A 20909-nucleotide genomic window follows, 5' to 3' on the forward strand; every position below is an offset into this window, starting at 1 on the left:
TAACAAGTTCCCAGGTGATGCAGCTGCTGCTGGTCCAGGGAACATGTGTATAACCACTGCCCTTGGAGCCTACCCCAACAATAATGTCCACCTCAATGGGTTATTACAAAGAGCAAATGAGAGAGCATTCACAAGTGCTTAGCATGGTGCCCAGCAAATAGGGAATACGTGTTAGGTGCAAACCAAGGCTCCCAAAATGTCTGTTGATTGACCAGTATGAAGGTCAACACTATTAAACATAAGTTTATGTTTATAACATAACACCCCTGGTTACACTTCACCTGGTACGGGGGGGAGGGGTTGTGGGAGCACTTTCATCTGCTACCCACTTTCTATAAGACAAATTCCATACCATCTTTCCAGAGTTTAATGACTAGTCCAGGGCCACAGCAGTGATAAAGGGCCGAGTTGGCTCGCCAATCCAGGTAGTCAGACTCCAGAGCTCAGGTGCCACACCTTCTAAATGCCCTGTAAACAGCAGCTGCTCAGAAAATCTCTGAGGAATTCGAGTAACTCTGGAAGTAAGACTCACAGGCCAGCAAAGTGCATGAGCTGGAAAAACACTTGGAAATCACCTACCCAGTGGCCCCAATTTACAGACAGGGACACTGAAGTCCAGAGACAAATTGACCGACTCAGGTCAGCCAGGGCAAAGTGAAGACTAGAACCCAGGCCTCCTGACACTCCACCCACCCCTCTTCCTGCTCAGCCCACCATCTCCTGCAGATCACTGCAGCCTGAGAATGCTCCCAACCACCAGGTCTGAGGCATCGGTCCCTTTTCCAGGGCACATGTGTTCTCGCATGGGAGGTCAAAACAAGGCTCTCCGCATCAAATTATGGGCAAGTAGGTTTTAACTCAGCATGAAGAATTTTCTAATAGTCAGAATCAGGCCAGAGTGTCGGCCTGGCGTGTGGGGGACCCAGGTTCGATTCCCGGCCAGGGCACATAGGAGAAGCGCCCATTTGCTTCTCCACCCTCCCCCCTTCCTCTCTGTCTCTCTCTTCCCCTCCCGCAGCCGAGGCTCCATTGGAGCAAAGATGGCCCGGGCGCTGGGGGTGGCTCCTTGGCCTCTGCCCCAGGCACTAGAGTGGCTCTGGTCGCGGCAGAGCGACCCCCTGGAGGGGCAGAGCATCGCCCCCCAGTTGGGCAGAGCGTCGCCCCTGGTGGGCGTGCCGGGTGGATCCCGGTCGGGCGCATGCGGGACTCTGTCTGACTGTCTCTCCCCGTTTCCAGCTTCAGAAAAATACAAAAAAAAAAAAAAAAAAGAATCAGGCAGAAGTACTGTGGGAAGTGGGGAGTTCCCCACCTCTGGGGTAGTCTAGGTGAAGCCAAGCTGTGGGAAGGGAGAGGTGACACCATTCAATCATGTATCCACCAGGCTCTGGAGCTGGCTGCCTGGGTTCAAACCCCTGCTCTGTCTCTTACTGGGTGCCTAAGTTTGGGCAAGAGAAGCAACTTCTCTAAATGAGTATTTGTCTCTGCACAGTGGGGAAAATCATAGTATTTCTTATAGGGTTGACATAGCTATATACACATCTTTATTCTTTTTACTGGCTTTTATTTCTATTCACCCAACATGTCTAATTATTACTACATGACAGTCCCAGGAGAAAAAAGAGAGGATGGAGCAAAAAGCAACTCTGAAAAAATAATAGACCATAATTTCAAAACTGATGTAAATTGTTAATCCACAACTTCAGGAAGCTCTATGTATACCAAGTAGAATCATCTAAGAAAAGCATGGCTAAGCACATTAGAGTAACACTTGAAAATAGAAGGAGAGAATCTTAAAATAAGCTGGGGGTGGGGGTGGGGGGAGGAGCAGCCAGAGGTTTAAAAAAAAGACACATTACTTTCACAGGAATAACAATAAAAATGTCAACTGATTTATCAAAAGAGAGGATGAAAGCCTATGGCAATGGAGTGAAACACTTAAAGTGCTTAAATAAATAAATAAAGTACCGATCTAGAATTCTATACCCATTGAAAATAGCCTTCGAAAAATAAAGGCAAAATATATTGCCAAACAAAAACTGAAAAAAAAATTATTGTAACACACCTGCTAAAGCAATACTAAAAGCATTCTTCAAGCAAAAGGAAAATGTAAATGTAATATTTATTCCAATTAAAATTAAAAAATTATCAGACCAGATTAAAATCCCAAATATATGCTGCTTGTAAGAAATAAGCTTTATATATGTATTAGACTATAAGGAATCTCAACAAATATCAAAGGACTGAAATCATATGGAGTAGATATGACCAAAGTGAAAATTTTAGCAATCAAAAACAGAGATAACCAGAAATATACTGGAAGTGTTTTTGAATTATCCAATACATGTCTAAGCAACCCATGGGTCAAAACAAAAAAATCACGATGGAAATTAGAAAATATTTTAACTGAATTATATGAGCACATACATATTATCAGATGGGTCACAGACAAAGCATTGCTTAGAGGGAAATATGTACCCTTAAAAGATGGTACAAGAGAAGAGCCCTGGCCGGTTGGCTCAGCGGTAGAGCATCGGCCTGGTGTGCGGGGGACCCGGGTTCGATTCCTGGCCAGGGCACATAGGAGAAGCGCCCATTTGCTTCTCCACCTCCCCTCCTCCTTCCTCTCTGTCTCTCTCTTCCCCTCCCGCAGCCAAGGCTCCATTGGAGCAAAGATGGCCCGGGCGCTGGGGATGGCTCCTTGGCCTCTGCCCCAGGCACTAGAGTGGCTCTGCTCTCAGCAGAGCGATGCCCCGGAGGGGCAGAGCATCGCCCCCTGGTGGTCAGAGCATTGCCCCTGGTGGGCGTGCCGGGTGGATCCCGGTTGGGCGCATGCGGGAGTCTGTCTGACTATCTCTCCCCGTTTCCAGCTTCAGAAAAATACAACAAAAAAAAAAATAAATAAATAAATAAATTTTAAAAAAAATTTAAAAAAAGAGAAGAAGGCTGAGAATACATTATTTAGGATCCGTGTCGATAAAACAGAAAATAGTGGAAAGTTAAACTCAAAGAAGGTAGAATGAAAGAAAGAGTAATAGTAAGAGTGGAAATCAGTGAAATAGAAAGCAAACACACAAAGCCAAAAGTTAGCTTTTTGAAATAGTATACAACTGGTAAACCCCTAGTAAGACTAGTCAAAAAACAGGAAAAACACAAATTACTAGTATCAGAAATGAAAACAGAGACTGCCCAACAGGTCATACAGGCTTTAAATGATAATAAGAGGATATTATATTTACACAGTTTTATACCAATAAATTTAAAATATAGATAAAATGGAAAAATTCCTTGGAAAAATAGAATTTGCAAAATTGATACATGAAGAAATAGAAAATCTGAATTAAATATAATTTTTTCAGTTGAATCCATAATTTAAAATCTTTCAACTCAATGCTAGGAAGGCTTCACTGATAAATTCTCCTAAATATGATATTTAAGGAAGAAATAACACCAATCTTACACTAGCTCTTCAAGAGAACGGGAGAGAGAGGGATCATTTCTAGCTTATCCTAGACACCGGACGCCGATGAGGCTGCTGCCCAAAAAGGAACTTTACCAAATTCTCCTTCACAAAACCCTGCACAAAAATTAACAGACTGAACTCAACAACGTGTGAAAAGATCACCTATCGTGATCAAGTGGGTTTGTTCCACGAATGTAGGATGGTTTAACATTCAGAATCAGTCACTGTAGGAATCATCACGATCACTGAGCCAGAGGAAGAATAGGTTTTTTTAAAAATGGCCCCACATCATGTCAGCCTGGCCACGTAGCTGCAGGTTTGTGTGGGGGCCATCTCCTACAGCCTCTTTACGATGAGAAATACAAAGGCCAAAGGAATGTCGGCGGCAGGTGGCCACGTGTGTTTGCTCTCTGGGCTGTTCTCCCCTTGACAGAGTGACCACGGTCACCTCCCCTACTTCACAGCCTTGCCTGGAGAGCCCAAGGGGCCACAGGGGACTGGCCGGTTCCCCTGGGGGAGGCACCGCCTGGGCACAGTGTGCTCACCTGAGGGGCAGAGGCTGGTTCCCCTGCCTCTTGAACGCTCTTTCCAGCCTCTCCTGGGTCGTCCTGGCATTCCCGCCCAGCAAGGAGAATTTCAAGGGTGTCCTGTCGTCCTCTGGGCCGCCGTCCACGGCTGGACTGTCCTCTGAGAGAGCCGTCCACCTCCCGCTCCCCCTGGGGAGCAGCCCTTGGCTCGGCAAGTGAGGCGGGCTGCCGGCTGCGGACCTGGGCTTCTCCGCGCTGGGCTCCCCCAGCCGGCCCAGGGGGTCCCTGGAGGCGGGGCCGGCGCTGGGAGCCAGGCCCCCCTGCATGGCAGGACAGGCCGGGGTGCGGGTGGCCGGTTCGGGGGCCTTCCGGCCATCCTCCTTGTGGGGCTGAGTCACGCTGCTCGCGGCCAGGGGCCGCCACAGGGACCGCTTGCGGAGGGAATCCTGAAAGTGACAAGGACAGACGCAGTGAGGATCCCTTCAATCAAAGTGGGAGAATACATTACCCACTTCACGCATTTGCCCATGATGTTCCCTCCCCGGGAAAGCCTTTTCCTATCCCCACGCCCTCCTGTCAAAGTCCCACCTCTCCTCCATGCAACACTAAAGCCACCGTTTCCATAACGCGGTCACTGCACCCCACAGGCCAAACCCCACGGGGGGGCCGCAGCCCCTGTCCCCCACTCTTCCAGGGAGCAGGTCCAGAGGGCACAAGTGTGACCCAGGGACAGACCGTGGTTCTCAACCCTGTGTCACCCCCACCCGCTGTGTCACCTGTAAGTTACTGAACCTCTGTCCCTCACATTCCTCCCCTGTAATATAACCTGTCCACAATCGACTATCTGTACTTTCTAAATCCCAGAACAAAAATTTCTTTTGGAATCCTGTAACAAAGTCTTTTTAACTGCTTTGAGGTTGCTTACTCGTTTTTGTTTTTTTTTAATGTGACCATTCGTGTTTAGTTGTGGACGTGTTAATGTTTTCGTTCTGCACACACCACACAGCCTATAACTGCAGGCATTTTATCGGATGTGGTTTAGGCACTGTTCTTCTTTTCCGGAAAAAAAAAATTCTAAATTCCAAAACGCACCTGGCTCAAAGGTTTTGGAGGAGGGACTGGGGACCAGTGGTGCCCACCTCCGACAGGGTCGCCGTGAGGACTGACGGAGACCCGCTTAGCGCAGACCAGACCCCGCGCGGTGGCTCACAAACACCGGCTACCGCTGCACCTCCGACAGGATCGCCGTGAGGACTGACGGAGACCCGCTTAGCGCAGACCAGACCCCGCGCGGTGGCTCACAAACACCGGCTACCGCTGCACCTCCGACAGGATCGCCGTGAGGACTGACGGAGACTCGCTTAGCGCAGACCAGACCCCGCGCGGTGGCTCACAAACACCGGCTACCGCTGCACCTCCGACAGGATCGCCGTGAGGACTGACGGAGACCCGCTTAGCGCAGACCAGACCCCGCGCGGTGGCTCACAAACACCGGCTACCGCTGCACCTCCGACAGGATCGCCGTGAGGACTGACGGAGACCCGCTTAGCGCAGACCAGACCCCGCGCGGTGGCTCACAAACACCGGCTACCGCTGCCCAGCTTTACTAACGACCTGAGCCCTCCTGCTGGGGGCCATTCTTCATTCATCTCTGGTGCCCACAGAGCTCCCGGCTCAGCGAGCTATACCTAGTAAGCACCAAGATTTGCTTAGCTTTTGAAAGGAAGGAATTCCAAAGGAGCCAACTGATGTGTCCTTTCTTACTACTCTTGACTAACTGATGAAATGGTGAAGTCATGTTGTTACCAATCTAAGGTAGGGGGTTAGGGGAGAGGGACAAAAATACACCTGCCGGGCTGTTCCTGGACCTGTCGCATGTCCAGAAATAATCCTGAGCCAGCCAAGTGGTAACGCCTGCGCTGGAACAAGAAGAGCTAATTCGGTAGTGCTCTCGCCTCGTGGAAATTGCTAGACACGATGAACCTCTTTCAGAAGCCAGCCCGGCACCCGTGCCACAGAACGGGGAAAACATTCATCACCATTCCCAAGGAGACCCAAACTTCTGGCCAAGGGCGGGAACCCAGAGTCTTACTCATCCTTCGTAAGTGCAGAGCTGACCCAGCAGTGAAAAATGATGAAACACCTAGCAGATCTTGCTCTACCCGCTGGGCAACCAATAAGAATGGCCAAGGGAGCCCTGGCCGGTTGGCTCAGTGGTAGAGCGTCGGCCCGGCGTGTGGAAGTCCCGAGTTTGATTCCCAGCCAGGGCACACAAGAGAAGCGACCATCTGCTTCTCCACCTTTCCCCCCCTCTTTACTCTCTCTCTCTCTCTCTTCCCCTCCCACAGCCAAGGCTCCATTGGAGCAAAGTTGACCCAGGTGCTAGGGACATAAGGACAGCTCCATGGCCTCCACCTCAGGCGCTAGAATGGCTCCGGTTGCAGTAGAGCAACACCCCAGATAAACAGAGCATCACCCTCTGGTGGGCATGTGGGGTGGATCCTGGTCAGGCGCATGCGGGAGTCTGTCTGTGCGCCCCCTACCCACCCACCCCCTGGCTTCTCACTTTGGAAAAATACAAAAAAAAAAAAAAAAAGAATGGCCAAGGGACTCAAAGGCCCACAAAACACCTTCCAGAAAACCTGGGCAAATTCTACAACAACCCACCCCTCAGTGTCCTTCACAGGATTCAGACCCCCCCCGGGGGGGGGGGAGCACACAAAACCACCACTGAAAGGAGAAGTGTGCTGAAGCACTCTTGGTGGTGAAGCAGACCCACCCTGTTAGGAGGGGTCTCGACTGCATGGACCTGATGGTTAGACAGGACCCTGGCATTCAACTTGTCCACCACTTTTAAGTGTGGCCCGCCAACCTTAGGGGCCCCCAATCTTTTGGGGGAGCTCAAAACCATTTTCATGATAATACTATGAGTGATCTGCCTTTGTCGCTGTGTTGACATTGGCAGTGATGATGTAGACCAGGGGTCCCCAAACTTTTTACACAGGGGGCCAGTTCACTGTCCCTCAGACCATTGGAGGGCCAGACTATAAAAAAAAACTATGAACAAATCCCTATGCACACTGCACATATCTTATTTTAAAGTAAAAAAAAACAAAACGGGAACAAATACAATATTTAAAATAAAGAACAAGTAAATTTAAATCAACCAACTGACCAGTATTTCAATGGGAACTATGCTCCTCTCACTGACCACCAATGAAAGAGGTGCCCCTTCCGGAAGTGTGGCGGGGGCCGGATAAATGGCCTCAGGGGGCAGCATGTGGCCCGCGGGCCATAGTTTGGGGACCCCTGACGTAGACACTGCTGCCCGTGGCAGGAATCAAGGCAGTGGCATCGACCGTGACCGGTGCTCTAAGTGCTCACCGCCAACCACGATAAAAATAAGTAAGTAAAATGCTTATTTATTATTAGTAGTATTCTTCAGCCTTGACCCTGTGGCACACATCGCTTTACTCTTCTGTGTGACAGAGCTGGAGGTGGGCAGGCATTCTGCCTGACATACAGGGTAACAACTTTCTCGAGGAAAAGCACTTGTCTAGCATCTGAGTTGTGAGCTGAACCTGCTGTCTATTTTTTCATGGAACAACTGAACTGACCAAGTATGGCTTATTCAATCTTGAGTATCTAGCAGGCATTTTCTTGAAAATGAATTGAGCCTGACTAGGTGGGGGTGCAATGGTAGAGCACTGGCCTGGGACACAGAGGAGCCAGGTTCGAAACTCCGAGGTTGCCAGTTTGAGCGCGGGCTCACCAGCTTGAGCACGGGGTCCCTAGCTTGAGCTCAAAGGTCACTGGCTTGAAGCACAAGGTCACTGGCTTGAGCCCAAGATCACTGGCTTGAGCAAGGGGTGACTGGCTCTGCTGGAGGCCCCCAGTCAAGGCACATATGAGAAAGCAATCAATGATCAACTAAGAATTGATGCTTCTCATCTTTCTCCCTTCCTGCCTGTCTGTCCCTATCTGCCCTTTTCTGTCTCTCTGTCTCTGTCTCTGTGGCTAAAAAAAGAAAAAAATATTGAGCCTGTCACTTCAAGGGAAACAAAGGATGTTGTCAATGACAAAATACAAGTTTTCAGGTAAAAATTACAATTTGGGGAAATGTGCACCTGGCACTGTGAGTTGAGTGCTTTCTCAACACTTAAAAACGTTTGTAATGAGTTAGGTGGTAACATCAATAGATGTGACTTATTTTAATTTTTTTAAATAAGAAAATATGTCAGTATTTGGGAGATAACTCAGTAAACCAACAGTTTCCAAATGATCAATGCCTTATGTGACTATACCATGCAGTGGTAAGAAAAAATTCTTTCAAAGTGAAAGTCAGACTAATAGAAGTGGATAAAAGTTCATTGTTATGGTTTCAGAGTCCACATTAAGAAACTATAACTTGTCCAGTTTGGATATAGTATCAAAGAATACCTGAGTTTTCTGAAAAGACTATTAAAATACTTTTTCCTCTTCCAAATGCACATCTGTATGAGGTCAGATTTTCTTCCTCTGCTTCAACCAAAATACCATAACACAACAGACTGAATTCAGACACAACTATGAGGCTTGAACAATCTTCTACGAAGCCAGACAGACAGGAAAGAGATTTGCAAAAATGTAAAACAGTGCTACTCACCTCACTACTTTCTTGTTTCGCAAAATATAGTGTTTTTATAAATCCGTTGTTTGTGTTAAGTGTAATGGGTTTACTACTGCTATTTTTAATGATTTAACAAGTGTTTTTTTAATCTCTGTTTTAATTTCTAATGTAGTAAATGTCAACAGACATAACACACATAAACAAAAGCTCTTCGGGCTCCTCAATAATTTCAAGAGTGTAAAGAGATCTTGAGAATACCAAGTGTGAGAACTGCTGATGTAGTCTAAACTCTCAACCAGACAGGAAGCCCTTCTACAACATCCCCAGCAGATGGGGTACCTGGCTTTGCCTTAACACAACTGGTCTAATTCCTTCAAAAAAGGCCTGTTCCAGTGCTGAGAGCTCCTCATACCCGCCCCCACCCACTGGTCCCGGCTGTGCCCGCTGCCGCCTCCAACACAGTCCGCACCGCTCCGCCCAACCCGGGGCTGCGTGCCACGCCCTGCGCTCAAACAGGGCAGAGCCCCTGCTCCCCGGGGGCTCACAGCTGAAGCTCAAGGTGGCGAACAGGGTTCATCTCGCTCAGCTCCAGTCTATTCCCTGGGGGTCACTGCCCAAGAGGCCTAGGAAGTTCTGAAGTCACATCCAGGCTTGACAGGAGAAAGGGCACTGAGATCAATTAGCAACGTCTGCCACAGGCACGGCATCAGGAGGTGGCACGGAGGAGTCACCCAAAAGCCATAGAGTCGCCATCCTGGGACGAGGCTATTCCTACCCCAGCTTGAAGAAATCTCTCCTGTTCTGTCCCACCTCTCAGAAGCCTTCTCCTCCCAAGTCTTCCCATTTCCTCCAAACTCTTCACCCCCTAGTTCCTTTCCTCCAGTTGTGGTCCAGCTTAGGAACATCCCTCTTCAAGCATAAGACACCTAGGATGAGACGTGATGTCAAGGTGTGGTCTGAACCACACAGAGGGAGTGGTCTGGACAGCGAGACTGCATGACCATTGGAGACCACTGGAGAGCCATGGCATCCCAGAGCTCGAAGGGGCCTGAGACAGCTGGTTAGACAAAGGAGACCCCAGCCAGAGAAATAGACAATGTCCAAAACATCTCAGGAGATGTAGACAGAGGAAGGGAAGGGTTCCGCTTTTTCAGCAAACGGGTTTTCTGAAAATACCGGTGTTTACAGCCACAGTCCACACCCCACCACGCAGCTCAGGAGAGTGGAGGGGACCAGCCATGGACACATACCGCCTGGTTTTGGTTGGCTCAGGCTCCCGATCTGTCCAATCCCACACACTGAGTTTGGTGTTTGATTTTACTCTGTTGTTTTACAAACTCCTCTTACATTCATTCTCTGATTTGGTTTAGTCCCCCACCTAATGGGACCCTACCATAGTCCCTCCTTAAGGGACACTATAAAACAATGATGTTAAGGGCCCTGGCCAGTTGGCTCAGCGGTAGAGCGTCGGCCTGGCGTGCAGGAGTCCCGGGTTTGATTTCCGGCCAGGGCACACAGGAGAAGCGCCCATCTGCTTCTCCACCCCTCCCCCTCTCCTTCCTCTCTGTCTCTCTCTGCCCCTCCCGCAGCCAAGGCTCCATTGGAGCAAAGTTGGCCCGGGCGCTGAGGATGGCTCTGTGGCCTCTGCCTCAGGCGCTAGAATGGCTCTGGTTGCAACAGAGCGACGCCCCAGATGGGCAGAGCATCGCCCCCTGGTGGGCGTGCCGGGTGGATCCCAGTCGGGCGCATGCGGGAGTCTGTCTGACTGCCTCCCCGTTTCCAACTTCAGAAAAATATTTTTAAAAAAAAAACAAAAAAACTAATGATGTTAAGTATCAATACTGGGGTTTCTTTTTCCTTTTTAACTATCATGTTTTTAAAAATGAAAAATTAATTCCCTAGACTTGGACGAGCCCCCCTCCCTCGGCAAAGCGATATAAAACCACAACATCCTCCTCACTGACAGGATGGGTAAACCGAGGGCAGGGCAGGAGGTGAGGACTGCCCCCGCTCCCACAAGGAGAAAAGAGAGGTGTTCTTCCATTTCCAGCACACAGACCCCCTCCTCTTGGGCTGCCTGTGGGGTGGCCCCGAGTAAACCCAGGCAGGCCCTCACGCCCCGGCAGGTTCGCCCGTCCACCCTCAGACAACAGCAAGGAGCACTACCTGCGGGGAGCTGGCGGTGGGCCCGGCCATCATGCCTCGGACAAGCAGGCCAGACTTCGGCCTGGTCTTCTCTCCCACCCTCTTCGTGTCCGAGGAAGGGTCTGATGACGGCAGCTTCTCCATCTTGTCCCACGCGGGGACCACGGTGGGGCTCTCAGCTGGGGCAGTCTGCACCAGCTTACTTTTGGGTGGGGGCCTTTTGGACGATACAAAATTAGCAAGTACATCCCCATCAGGATTGTCGTGTCTGCCAAAAAAGGAATTATTTCCATTAAAACAGACTCCCCGTTAGGAATCACTAGCAATGATAATAGACTCCACACTGCACAGGCCTTCCCAACGAGGCCGCGCACAGAGCTGTGGGTGAGTTCGAGCCGACCTGAACCTTCTCGTTAAAGGTCAGGAACGGAAAATACTCTCGTATCGGGGAGCGCCTGGCCTACACAATGAGATCAGGAAACAAGAAACAAAATCAGAGTTGATGATCCATGATAGGATTCCTCCAGTATTTGCTATCCTCAACCATAAAGAGCATCCTTATTCCAGACCCAAATGATCAAGGGAAATCGTCCTTCAGTACAGTCGTGGCCCACGTGGGGTCGGTCTTCCTGCACGCCACGGGCAGTGGTGGGTGCAGACCGTGCGGACTTGGCTTCCCCCACAGTGCGGTCAGGTTCAGTACGGTTAGGGCACGCCAACGACTTCATTTTCTGGGTTGCTTGGCATTGAAAGAGAAAACAGCGAGGGGGAGAGAGAGAGGACGAGAGGGTGAGGGTAGCGAGGGCAGCAAGGGGTAGGAAGAACAAGGAGGAGGAGACGGAGACCCAGGTAAGGAGGAATCTGGCCTGGGACCACTCAGAGCCAGCACTCCTGACCCGGGTGGGGGGAGGGGCTGTCTTCTGCCCCTGGACTCTGGCACCTGCTCTGCGCCAAGCTGCTTACCAAGGCCTGGGTCACGCATGAGAGAAGCGGTGATGTGTGCTATGATGGGGGACGTCAAGCAGGGGAAGGGTCTGGAGCCAGCCTGGGGAAATCTAGAAGGGCCCCCAGAGAAGGCGGCAGCCAAGTCTGAGAGGACGGTGGGCGTGAGGTACCCAGGGGCAGGCCCGGGTACCCGCTGGAGGCCTGTGAAAGCAGCACATGCCCAGGGGAGCCCTGGGGACTGACCACAGAAAGGGTTTTACAAGTTATCCTAAGAGCCTGGATGTTATCCAGAAGCTACGGGGACGTCTGAAGCCCTCGGCAGCGGAGCAGCACGGCAGGCCTGTTTCGTGGCAAGTTCTAGCTCGGGTCGAGGGTGGATCCGAGGAGAGCGGCGGGGTCCTGGAGACCGGGGAAGAGCCTGGGCTTCCTGAGAAGGCAGGAAAGAATTTACCCTCGGGAAGGACTCAGAGATGCAAAACTAACAGGCGAGGAGGGGTCAAGGGTGACACCCACGTTTGAGTTTGGGCAACTGGGTGGAACTTGGGAGCGTCAGCGACAGCACGGTGGTTTTCACCGTTTCAGAAATATTTCATTTCCCAGCCAGGCAGTAAGTGTTTGTGAGGGAGGAGCCATCTCCGTCGGACCAGCCTCGTTAACGTGCACCTCTTCAGCCGTGAGTTCATCTTTCCGTGGTCCTCACCCTTTGCAATCTCGACACCCACCCCTCAGCTCTGGCCTCCCTCAGGGAAGGAAATGCTTTTCCGCAGCGCTGGAAGAGAACCCGCATTCCCCGGGAGTCGGGGTCACGCTGAGACCACATGCAGAGTGGTAAGGTTGTGATGCAACAGGACAGTTTTCCAAATACTAAAGGTCCAACCAAGAGTGCTAATTCATTGTCTTCCTAGGAGGTCCTAAAGGCTGTATTGTGCAGATTTTTCCATCTCTCCAGTGTTTTGTTGCCTTCTAAGAAGATGCTAACAAAACAAGCCCCTGACCCTTACGAATCATGGGATTTAAATTAAAGACTTGAAATCACAAGCACCCTCCATCACAAAGTGGCCTCTTCCCGTGGCCTCCGGAGGGAAACGCCTGTGTTCCACAGCAGGGATTTTGAAGTGCAGAGTGTGGAAGGCTGAATGATGGTCCCCCAAAGATGTCCACATCCTGACCCCTGGAATCTGTGACTGGGTTACCTTACATGGACAAGGGACTTTGCAGATGTGATTCCAGATCTTAACGTGGAGAGATTATTCTGTATTACCTGGATGGACCCCCTAGAATCCCAAGGGTCCTTATTAGAGGGAGACAGGGGGATCAGAATCAGTAGAGGGAGATGTGATGACAGAGGCAGAGGGTGGATGAAATGCCCCAAAGACGGAGGAAGCGACCACAAGCCAAGGAATGTAGGTGGCCACTAGAAGCGGGAAAAGGAAGAGAAAACAGATTCTCCCCCAAAGCCTCTAGAAGGAACCAGCCCTTCTGACACTTCGCCATTATCCCAGTCAGACCGATTCTGGACTTCTAACCTCCAGAACTACAAGATAACAGATTTGTGTTAAGAGACCAAAATGGTTAAATTTTGGGTGTCACCTTGGCTAGGTCATAGTGCCCAGTTGTTTGGTCAAATACTGGCCTACATATTGCCATGAAGGTATTGTTTAAATATGATTAACATTTACAATCAGTTAACATAAAGGAGATTGCCCTAGATAACATGGGTGGGTCTCACTCAATCAGTTGAAGACTTTAAGGGCAAAAACTGAGGTTTCTCAGAGAATAAGTAATTCTGCCTCAAGACTGGAACACAGAAAGCCTGCCTGAGTTGTCAGCATGGCAGTCTTCCCTATAGATTTCAGATTCGCCAGCCCCCACAATCACGTGAGCTAAAAATAAATTGCTTTACACACACACACACACACACACACACATCTTCTCGGCTCCTGTTGGTTCTGTTTCTCAGAAGAACCCTGGCTGTTAAAGCCACAGAGTTTACAGTAATTTGTTACAGCAGCAACAGGAAAACAGAAGAGATACCTGGCTTTGCTCGTTTCTGACAGTGACGTCCTCCATGCCGCGTCTTCATCTGCCAGGTCATATATGTTTACCAGCGTGGTCTCTGAGCTTCTCAACGGTAACTTGTTACTTTTCTTTGGGAGTGAGAGTGCAGGCATTGGTGTTTCTTGAGTGAAATTGTTAGCAGTGTTTTCAAAGTGATCCAGAAAGTATCGGGTAATGAGTTCAAGGTTTGTTTTCAGAGGATTTTCCTTTGCCTATCAGTGGAAGAAAAAATATCATTAATTGCATGTTCAGCTTCGGAGGAAGGGTGGTAAAGATAGCTAATCTAATCTTTTCATAAAATGTATCAACTTCTCACCTACACATTCTCTCAGGAGATGTCCACTGACTGCCTATTACATGTGAAGGACTTGGTTAGGACAGAGACAAAGTCAAAATCTCTACCCTAAAGGAGGCAGCATCCATTGCATAAGGCAGACAATTCAATTTTAATTCAAATTTCCTCTTGCTTTTTTCTCCTGGGAATAACTATAAAATATATACCCTTTCATTTTTAAAAAATTAAGACTTTAGGGATTGCTGACTCCAAAGTCTGCTGACATTTGGGACCTGAACCTTCTCGTAGTTGGTGTACTGGACATGTGACACTGGGGACTTAGGAACAACACAAGAGAAGGTTACTGCAAAGAACACGGAGAAGCAGTCAGGATTGACTCGGTTTATACCCCAATCTTAAAAAAAAAAAAAGATACAATGAAACTCTTCAGTAGCCAGTCTTGGAAATAAGGAATATCAGTATTCCCTAACCCTGACCATACCAAATATCACCTTAGGAAATTTTTTAAAATACGTATTCCCAGGCCCCACTGAGTCTTACTGGGCCAAAACAAAGATTGGAGTCCCGATTTCTTCTCAAACTCCTGTAAGTAGTGTGGACAGACCCCAGACTGGCCTCAGGGATCGGGCCGTGTAACTGTCAGTCCTCACACCACTTGCCTGGAAACACCAGGCCCCTGGGAAGTACACCCGGATGTGGGGCATTTGGTGAGTTTGCAATGAGAGCGATAAAGCACCTGTCAGACAGCCTGGCACAGGGGGACGCTTGGGCACATTCAGTCCCTCCTGTTTCTAGTCTCCTGATCTATGCGGCAGAATTCGGGGGCCTAGACCACAGCCAAATGCGTTAGGACCAAACTCAATGGATGTATCAGGCAGTCAAAAATCAGGGAACGATTGTATTTTTTTTTTAGTATAGAACCCCCCAAAAAATATTTGTCTAAGTCTAAATGAAACTTACAAGAAAGAGAGTCGGGGAAAAGATACTACATAATTTATTTCCACCTTCTTGCTTTTTCTTTCAATACGAGAGATTTAGGGCCCTGGATTACTTGAATTATATTTTATGGCTTCGCATATCACTTTGCTCATAATAGACACAGCCGTTACATGAATCTACACACCGTTTCTCAAAACCTCAATGTTATTATGCAGGCATTTTTATTCATCATTTACTTAATAAGGAAAGACAAGTTACTGGAATTAACATTAAATTGCAGGGCTGCCCCGAATCATACTAGCTTTATGAGACTGTCAAAGTCACTTTGCAACAGATAAAAACGTACTTTCTCTGTAAAATATAAGCTCCTATTCATTGTGTAACAGCTGATAACTACTGTGTAAATCAACATAATCGGGTACTTATCAAGATCTAATGAAAATATCTCAAGTATCTTAACATAACAGTTATCTTAGGGAGACTATAGTATGGAGAAGAAATACAAATGACTTGAATAGAAAGATACTTCTAAAAAAGTAGGTAAAGGTATATTTGCATTTAAAAAAATCTCACTGCACCAGAATTGTTCACTGAATTTTCTAGTTAACTGTCTCACTCTCTGTGGAAAAATCTTTCTAAAATGTACAGTCTACTCTCCTGGCTTAAAATGGAGAATGTCTAGATGTCTGCTGCCTGGGTCAACGGCCTTCTTTCCACAGGGCTTTAGCCGACAGCACACAGGAGACGGAGGGGCCCGAGTGTCACCCCAGGACCCAGAGGACGAGGGGCATTATTTGATGTCTTTACTGAGCCTCTGACAGGACCTGCCCTGGCAGCCACTGCCCTTTCTCCTCCCTCTGGGGCACAAGATCTCCTGGCCACCCGAACAGTTCCTGCAGGTTGATGATACCAATTGGTTGTGGTTTATAGGTTTGCTTAAAATTCCTTCACTTTATGGAGGGAAACCTGGCCTGAGTTCCTCGCTGGGCTGTGATGTGCACAAGGGTGGTCTTCAGGCTGTGCTCAGGTTCCTCCAGCTGTGCCTCAGCCTTGGAGGGCTGGGGGTGTCGCTCCCCCATACCAGCCCAGCCTGCTGAGATGTCTTTTGAGAAAAGGGTTCGAATGAAAGGAAGCCATTACTAGGATAGGACTGGGAATCGGAAGACCTGGTTCTAGCCCCGGGGTCTCAAACTCAACTCAGCATGTGGGCCGCAGAGCAAGATCACAGCCGTTCGGCGGGCCGCACTAGGTCTACAAAAGGCAACTGTTACGCAACACTTTTCTCACTGCAGTTGAAAACAAAAAAAAATCAGTACAACAAGCACAATCGTACATGCAGTTTACTCAGTGTCATAAAACGACCAGAAACTGTAGTTCACATCACAACTGCTGTTAACTAAGCTAATATCTAGCTAGGATGCTAGAGAAATGAAAAATACAAGTAGGCCCCTAGGTTTACTTAATTTTATCCAAAATATTTTGAACTTCGTGTGCGGGCCGCACAAAATTGTTCCGGCGGGCCGCGAGTTTGAGACCCCTGTTCTAGCCCCTCTCCTACCCGGTGACTGATGGAGACCCTGACAAGCCGCTTTTCCCTGGCTCACGGCTCCCTGGGCAGGGTCCCCACTCTATCGGTGGTTTACGGCCAAGAAGGCAGGATCCCTTCGGCTACACTTCCAACAGGACTGCTTCCATTCTTTGTTTTCCACATTGAACTTCCGCAGGAGCTATCCTTTTATTGCCTTTTTTTCTTCCAATGAGATAATTGCTAAACTACATGATCATAAGGTTCTTTCCAACTCTGATACTGTGCCCCACCCACCACAAGGCAACGTCTGCTGGGCAGCCCATTCTTAAATCCAGTTAGAAGAGTCTGTCTTCCTAACAGAGAGAGCCATTAGGCCTGAAGGGTAGCTTCACTCACTCTCACACTTTCTTCACTCAGTCAGTCAGTCAGATAATCCAGAAATACACACTGACTATTCACTATGTCATCGGGCAACACGGCAAGTATAGGGATTACAACAGTGAACAAAAGAGATGCCATCTCTTGCTTCCTGCTGCGTTCAAGGTGGTTGGGGAGGCAGATACTAATTAAACGAGCACAGAGGTACTCTATCATAACCTTGACAAGCACAGCAAAGGAAAACTACGGGGTGCCATGAGAGCTTGTGACAGAGTGGGGGACTGAGGCTCGTATGGGGAAGCCCCGCCCACCCAAGAAGCCCCGCCCACCCCCACTCATCCTCAACTCCAAGGCACCTGGGGAGCTGAACCCAAGACTCCCTTCTGCGGGATCTAAATATCACAGTAGACTTAAGAATAAGGTAGTATTCAGAACTGTGAAGGAAAGCCTTAGGCAGGCAGGGAATGGAAAATTTTAAGATAACCAAATACTATATTCTTAAGGAAAGTCTGACTAAAAATAGCCTCATGGGGGAGGAGGGAGCACAGGGAACAATGTTACAGATTCGGGTTTGAAATGAGCCTCCTAGCTGGGCTTGTGCGGTATGCCTTTGGGGGGGGGGGGAGCTGAGATTGATACCTGACTCACACCTGGCACTCGTCAGCACGGTTGGATCTGTTACTCCCTGACTGCAGGCGTGGCCCGCCTCCTGCTACCCATCTCTGAGGGCCTGGCAGGGCTCCTGCGTGCTTTGACATTGCCAAACTCCGTTCCAGAGCCTCACACCACACATCAAGAATACGCACCTTGTTCTCCTTGTAGAGAAATTCAAGATGCAAAACCTTGCGGAGGTTGTTTCTGCTGTTTATGCTGAGATCGGAGCGTGGGCGTTCCTGGTCCATGGTCACGCATGTCTTCTTTAGGCCCTGGGGGAAGGGATCCGAATCATTATTCATCATTTTAAATCAAAACCCTCCATTCCCTGGCAGGGTATAACCAACAGACTGCTGATGTTTACTATAATCATTCTTTTTCTTAATTTTTTGACAGAGTCAGAGAGAGGGAGAGACAGGAAGGGAGAGAGATGAAAAGCATCAATTCTTTGTTGCACACCTTAGTTATCCAGTGATTGCTTTCTCATATGTGCCTTGACTGGGGCGCTCCAGCAGACCGAGTGACCCCTTGCTCAAACCAGCAACCTTGGGCTCAAGCTAGCGACCATGAGGTCACGTCTATGATCCCACACTCCAGCTGGTGAGCCCGTGCTTAAGCCAGTTGAGCCCGCACTCAAGCCGGCAACCTTGGAGTTTCGAACCTGGGTCCTCCGCGTCCCAGTCCGATGCTCTGTCCATTGTGCCACCACCTGGTCAGGCTATTACGATCATTCTTATCCTGCCTTCCTCAGGAGAATACTGTGAAGACCAAAAACTGACTTAAGAATTTTTATATAACCTTTATACTTTGACATCATCTTCGCAATTACTATTCTAAATCTTACAACCAGACCCCGTGGGTTAAGCAAAGTAAGGTGGGTGTCGTCAAGCCATTTCACAGAGAAAGAAATGCAATTCAGGTAACTGACTCACTACAGGCTGGCTCAGGAGCCCTGGGTGTGGCCCCAGTTTGGGGGCCACAGAAGATGAAGCTTTAAAAGCAAACAAAAGGGCCTGACCATGCAGTGGCACAGTGGATAGAACATCAGCCTGGGACGCTGTGGTTGTCGGCTTGAGCGTGGGATCACAGACATGACCCCATGGTTGCTGGCTTGAACCCAAAGGTCGCTGGACTGAAGCCCAAAGTCACTGGCTTGAGCCCAAGGTCGCTGGCTTGAGCAAGGGGTCACTTGCTCAGCTAGAGCCCCAGTCAAGGCAATATGAGAAAGCAATCAGTGAACAACTAAGGTGCTACAACTATGAGTTGATGCTTCTCATCTCTCTCCCTTCCTGTCTGTCACTGTCTGTCTCTCTCGTTCGCTTAAAAAAAAATGAACAAAAGGTCAATATTCATCCCCTCTTCTGCTCAGGTGGGGAGCCAGGGTTGGTTAGCCCGAGGAATCACCTAGTAGAGCTTCCAATGGGCGCAGCCTGTGAGCCAGCAATGCTACGAGCCAGGCCCACAGGAAGCCACTTTCCATCATCCAGACTTAAACTCCCAGAAGGCCTAGCGAAGACGCACTCCAGCAACGGAAAGTGCTGTCCCCTGTAGAGCCCGGCTTCTTCATTGGAAAAACAAGCACAACAGCTCTGACCGCAGATCCCGCCAGGCCACGGTAATCCCTGCACAGTGGAGACGAGGCAGAGCTACCTCGCCAACAGCTCAGCCTGGAGTCAGAGGAGCCCTCTGCTCGGGAAGGAGCCAGACCTTAGAGCTAGACAGGCCTCAACTTCTCCCCTTGGCTCTGCGTTCAGAACTTAGCAGAGGGTCTCGCTGCTGGGAAAACAAGACAAAACCTGCTGTTGGCCGTGAATTGAGGCCAGAAGAATTTGTGAAACAAGAGGTATGAGCACAACCCTGAACCAAAGAAAATGTTGGGGGGAAGAGGGAGAAAAGGGGGCGTGTTGGGGAAAGGGAGGACATGCTTAAGAGCGACCGGAAGAAGGGGTGTCTCGGGAGCAAGCACCAGCATGCCACCTAGGCCTCCCCACGTCCTTCTCACCACCACAGTGACGGGCAACCTCTGCAGTGAGGGCCTTCCTCGGCCGGATGACAGCTGGTCAACAGCTCAGATCAGCAAGTCTTGGCACCTTTACCAAACTCTCCAGAATTGTGTGCATTTGAACCTGGTATTTGAAAATCATTGGGGTGGTGGACAAGAACACCCTCGGGGATCCGCCAGTCCTTGGTCCCATCCTGCCCTCTGAATCTTCATTCACCCAACAAACATCTGACATGCACCCACTACGTGCCAGGCTGCTCTAGATGCAGGAGATACAGAAGGGAAGCAGCAAAGTTCCCCCCTTCCCCCATGGGGCTGACAATCTGCTGAGGAAGCAAGCCATAAACAAGGGGTCCATTTCCAGTATGGCGGCTGCTAATGTGCTCTGCTATGGAGACAACGATGAGGACACAATGACAGGAGACAGCTACTTATTGAGCATCGGCCACGTGGTCACTCCTGCCTTCCGGTTTCCCGTCTATGGAATGAAGGGAACGAACCTCCAGCCCACTAGTTCAGCTCCTGGAGGCAGAGGAGTGAACAGAGGAGAGTCATGGCCCTCACGGGGCTCACACTCAACAGGGCTGAGGGACGGCGACAAGGTGGCAGGAACTGGAATGGAGAGGGGAGTGAGGTGGAAGAATAGTTCGTGTCGGACTATGAGGGTGGTGGGGAGCTGGAAATGAGGACTGAGGGGTACTTGGAACTGAGATCGTGGAAAGGGTACAGCACTGGCAATGACAAGCCTAGGACACGGTCACAGGAAAGGGTGGCGGAGGTAGGATGGGGCTGGTCACTGCAGAAAGGGGGCCATGGATCTGGGAGGCTGGGGCACCAGGAGAGTCACCGCGGTAGATCCTGACATCACCAGGAGACTGTCATGACTCTCCCTGAGAGGAGGTCACACTTGGCGAGTGTCAGGAAGCCACTGTAGCTGGCCCTGATGCAGGGTTGAGGGGTGAGGTCCGAGGGGGAGCGGGAGGCCAGGTCACAGCCAGCCCTGAAGGCCCTGGTGCGACCTTTGCTTGGACTTGATTCTAATTGTAACAGGAAGCACATGGAGGTTTTGGCCAGAAGTGACATGATCTGACCTGTTCACCCCGGGCAAGTTTCTTCACTTCCTACTGTAGTCCTATAGGAAAGAAAGTGATTATACCCATCCTTCAGCACTGGTACAAGGATTGGAGAAAACAGGCACCTAGAAGGGACCTTGAATCGTAATGGGAACTCTCTTGGTTACAACTGCTGGTACTGGACTTGCATCCAGCCTGGTGGGGAGCACATGGTCTCTGCCCCAGGGCAGAAGACGATGACAGAAGCAGGCCACAGGGGCTGCAGTCCCAGCTCTCAATGACTTTTTGAATGACTG

General features: G+C 49.6%; 1 protein-coding gene across 4 annotated transcripts in view; it reads right to left on the bottom strand.

Moving 5' to 3' along the window:
• MINDY4 (MINDY lysine 48 deubiquitinase 4) overlaps window positions 1–20909 on the bottom strand; it is a 108250-nt gene that overhangs the window by 85268 nt on the left and 2073 nt on the right. For all 4 annotated transcript variants that reach the window (XR_010747511.1, XM_066354016.1, XM_066354015.1 and 1 more), the window contains exons 2-5: window positions 17691–17810; window positions 13721–13956; window positions 10763–11009; window positions 4006–4433 (exon numbers count right to left, since the gene is read on the bottom strand). Coding sequence is in view for 3 of the 4 variants with exons in the window: in XM_066354016.1 (XP_066210113.1) it covers window positions 4006–4433; window positions 10763–11009; window positions 13721–13956; window positions 17691–17810 (1031 nt within the window). In the remaining variant the exon portion in view is untranslated. The remainder of the gene's footprint in view (window positions 1–4005; window positions 4434–10762; window positions 11010–13720; window positions 13957–17690; window positions 17811–20909) is intronic.

This window comes from Saccopteryx leptura, chromosome 12 (genome assembly GCF_036850995.1).
Source record: "Saccopteryx leptura isolate mSacLep1 chromosome 12, mSacLep1_pri_phased_curated, whole genome shotgun sequence".
Classification (NCBI taxonomy): domain Eukaryota; kingdom Metazoa; phylum Chordata; class Mammalia; order Chiroptera; family Emballonuridae; genus Saccopteryx; species Saccopteryx leptura.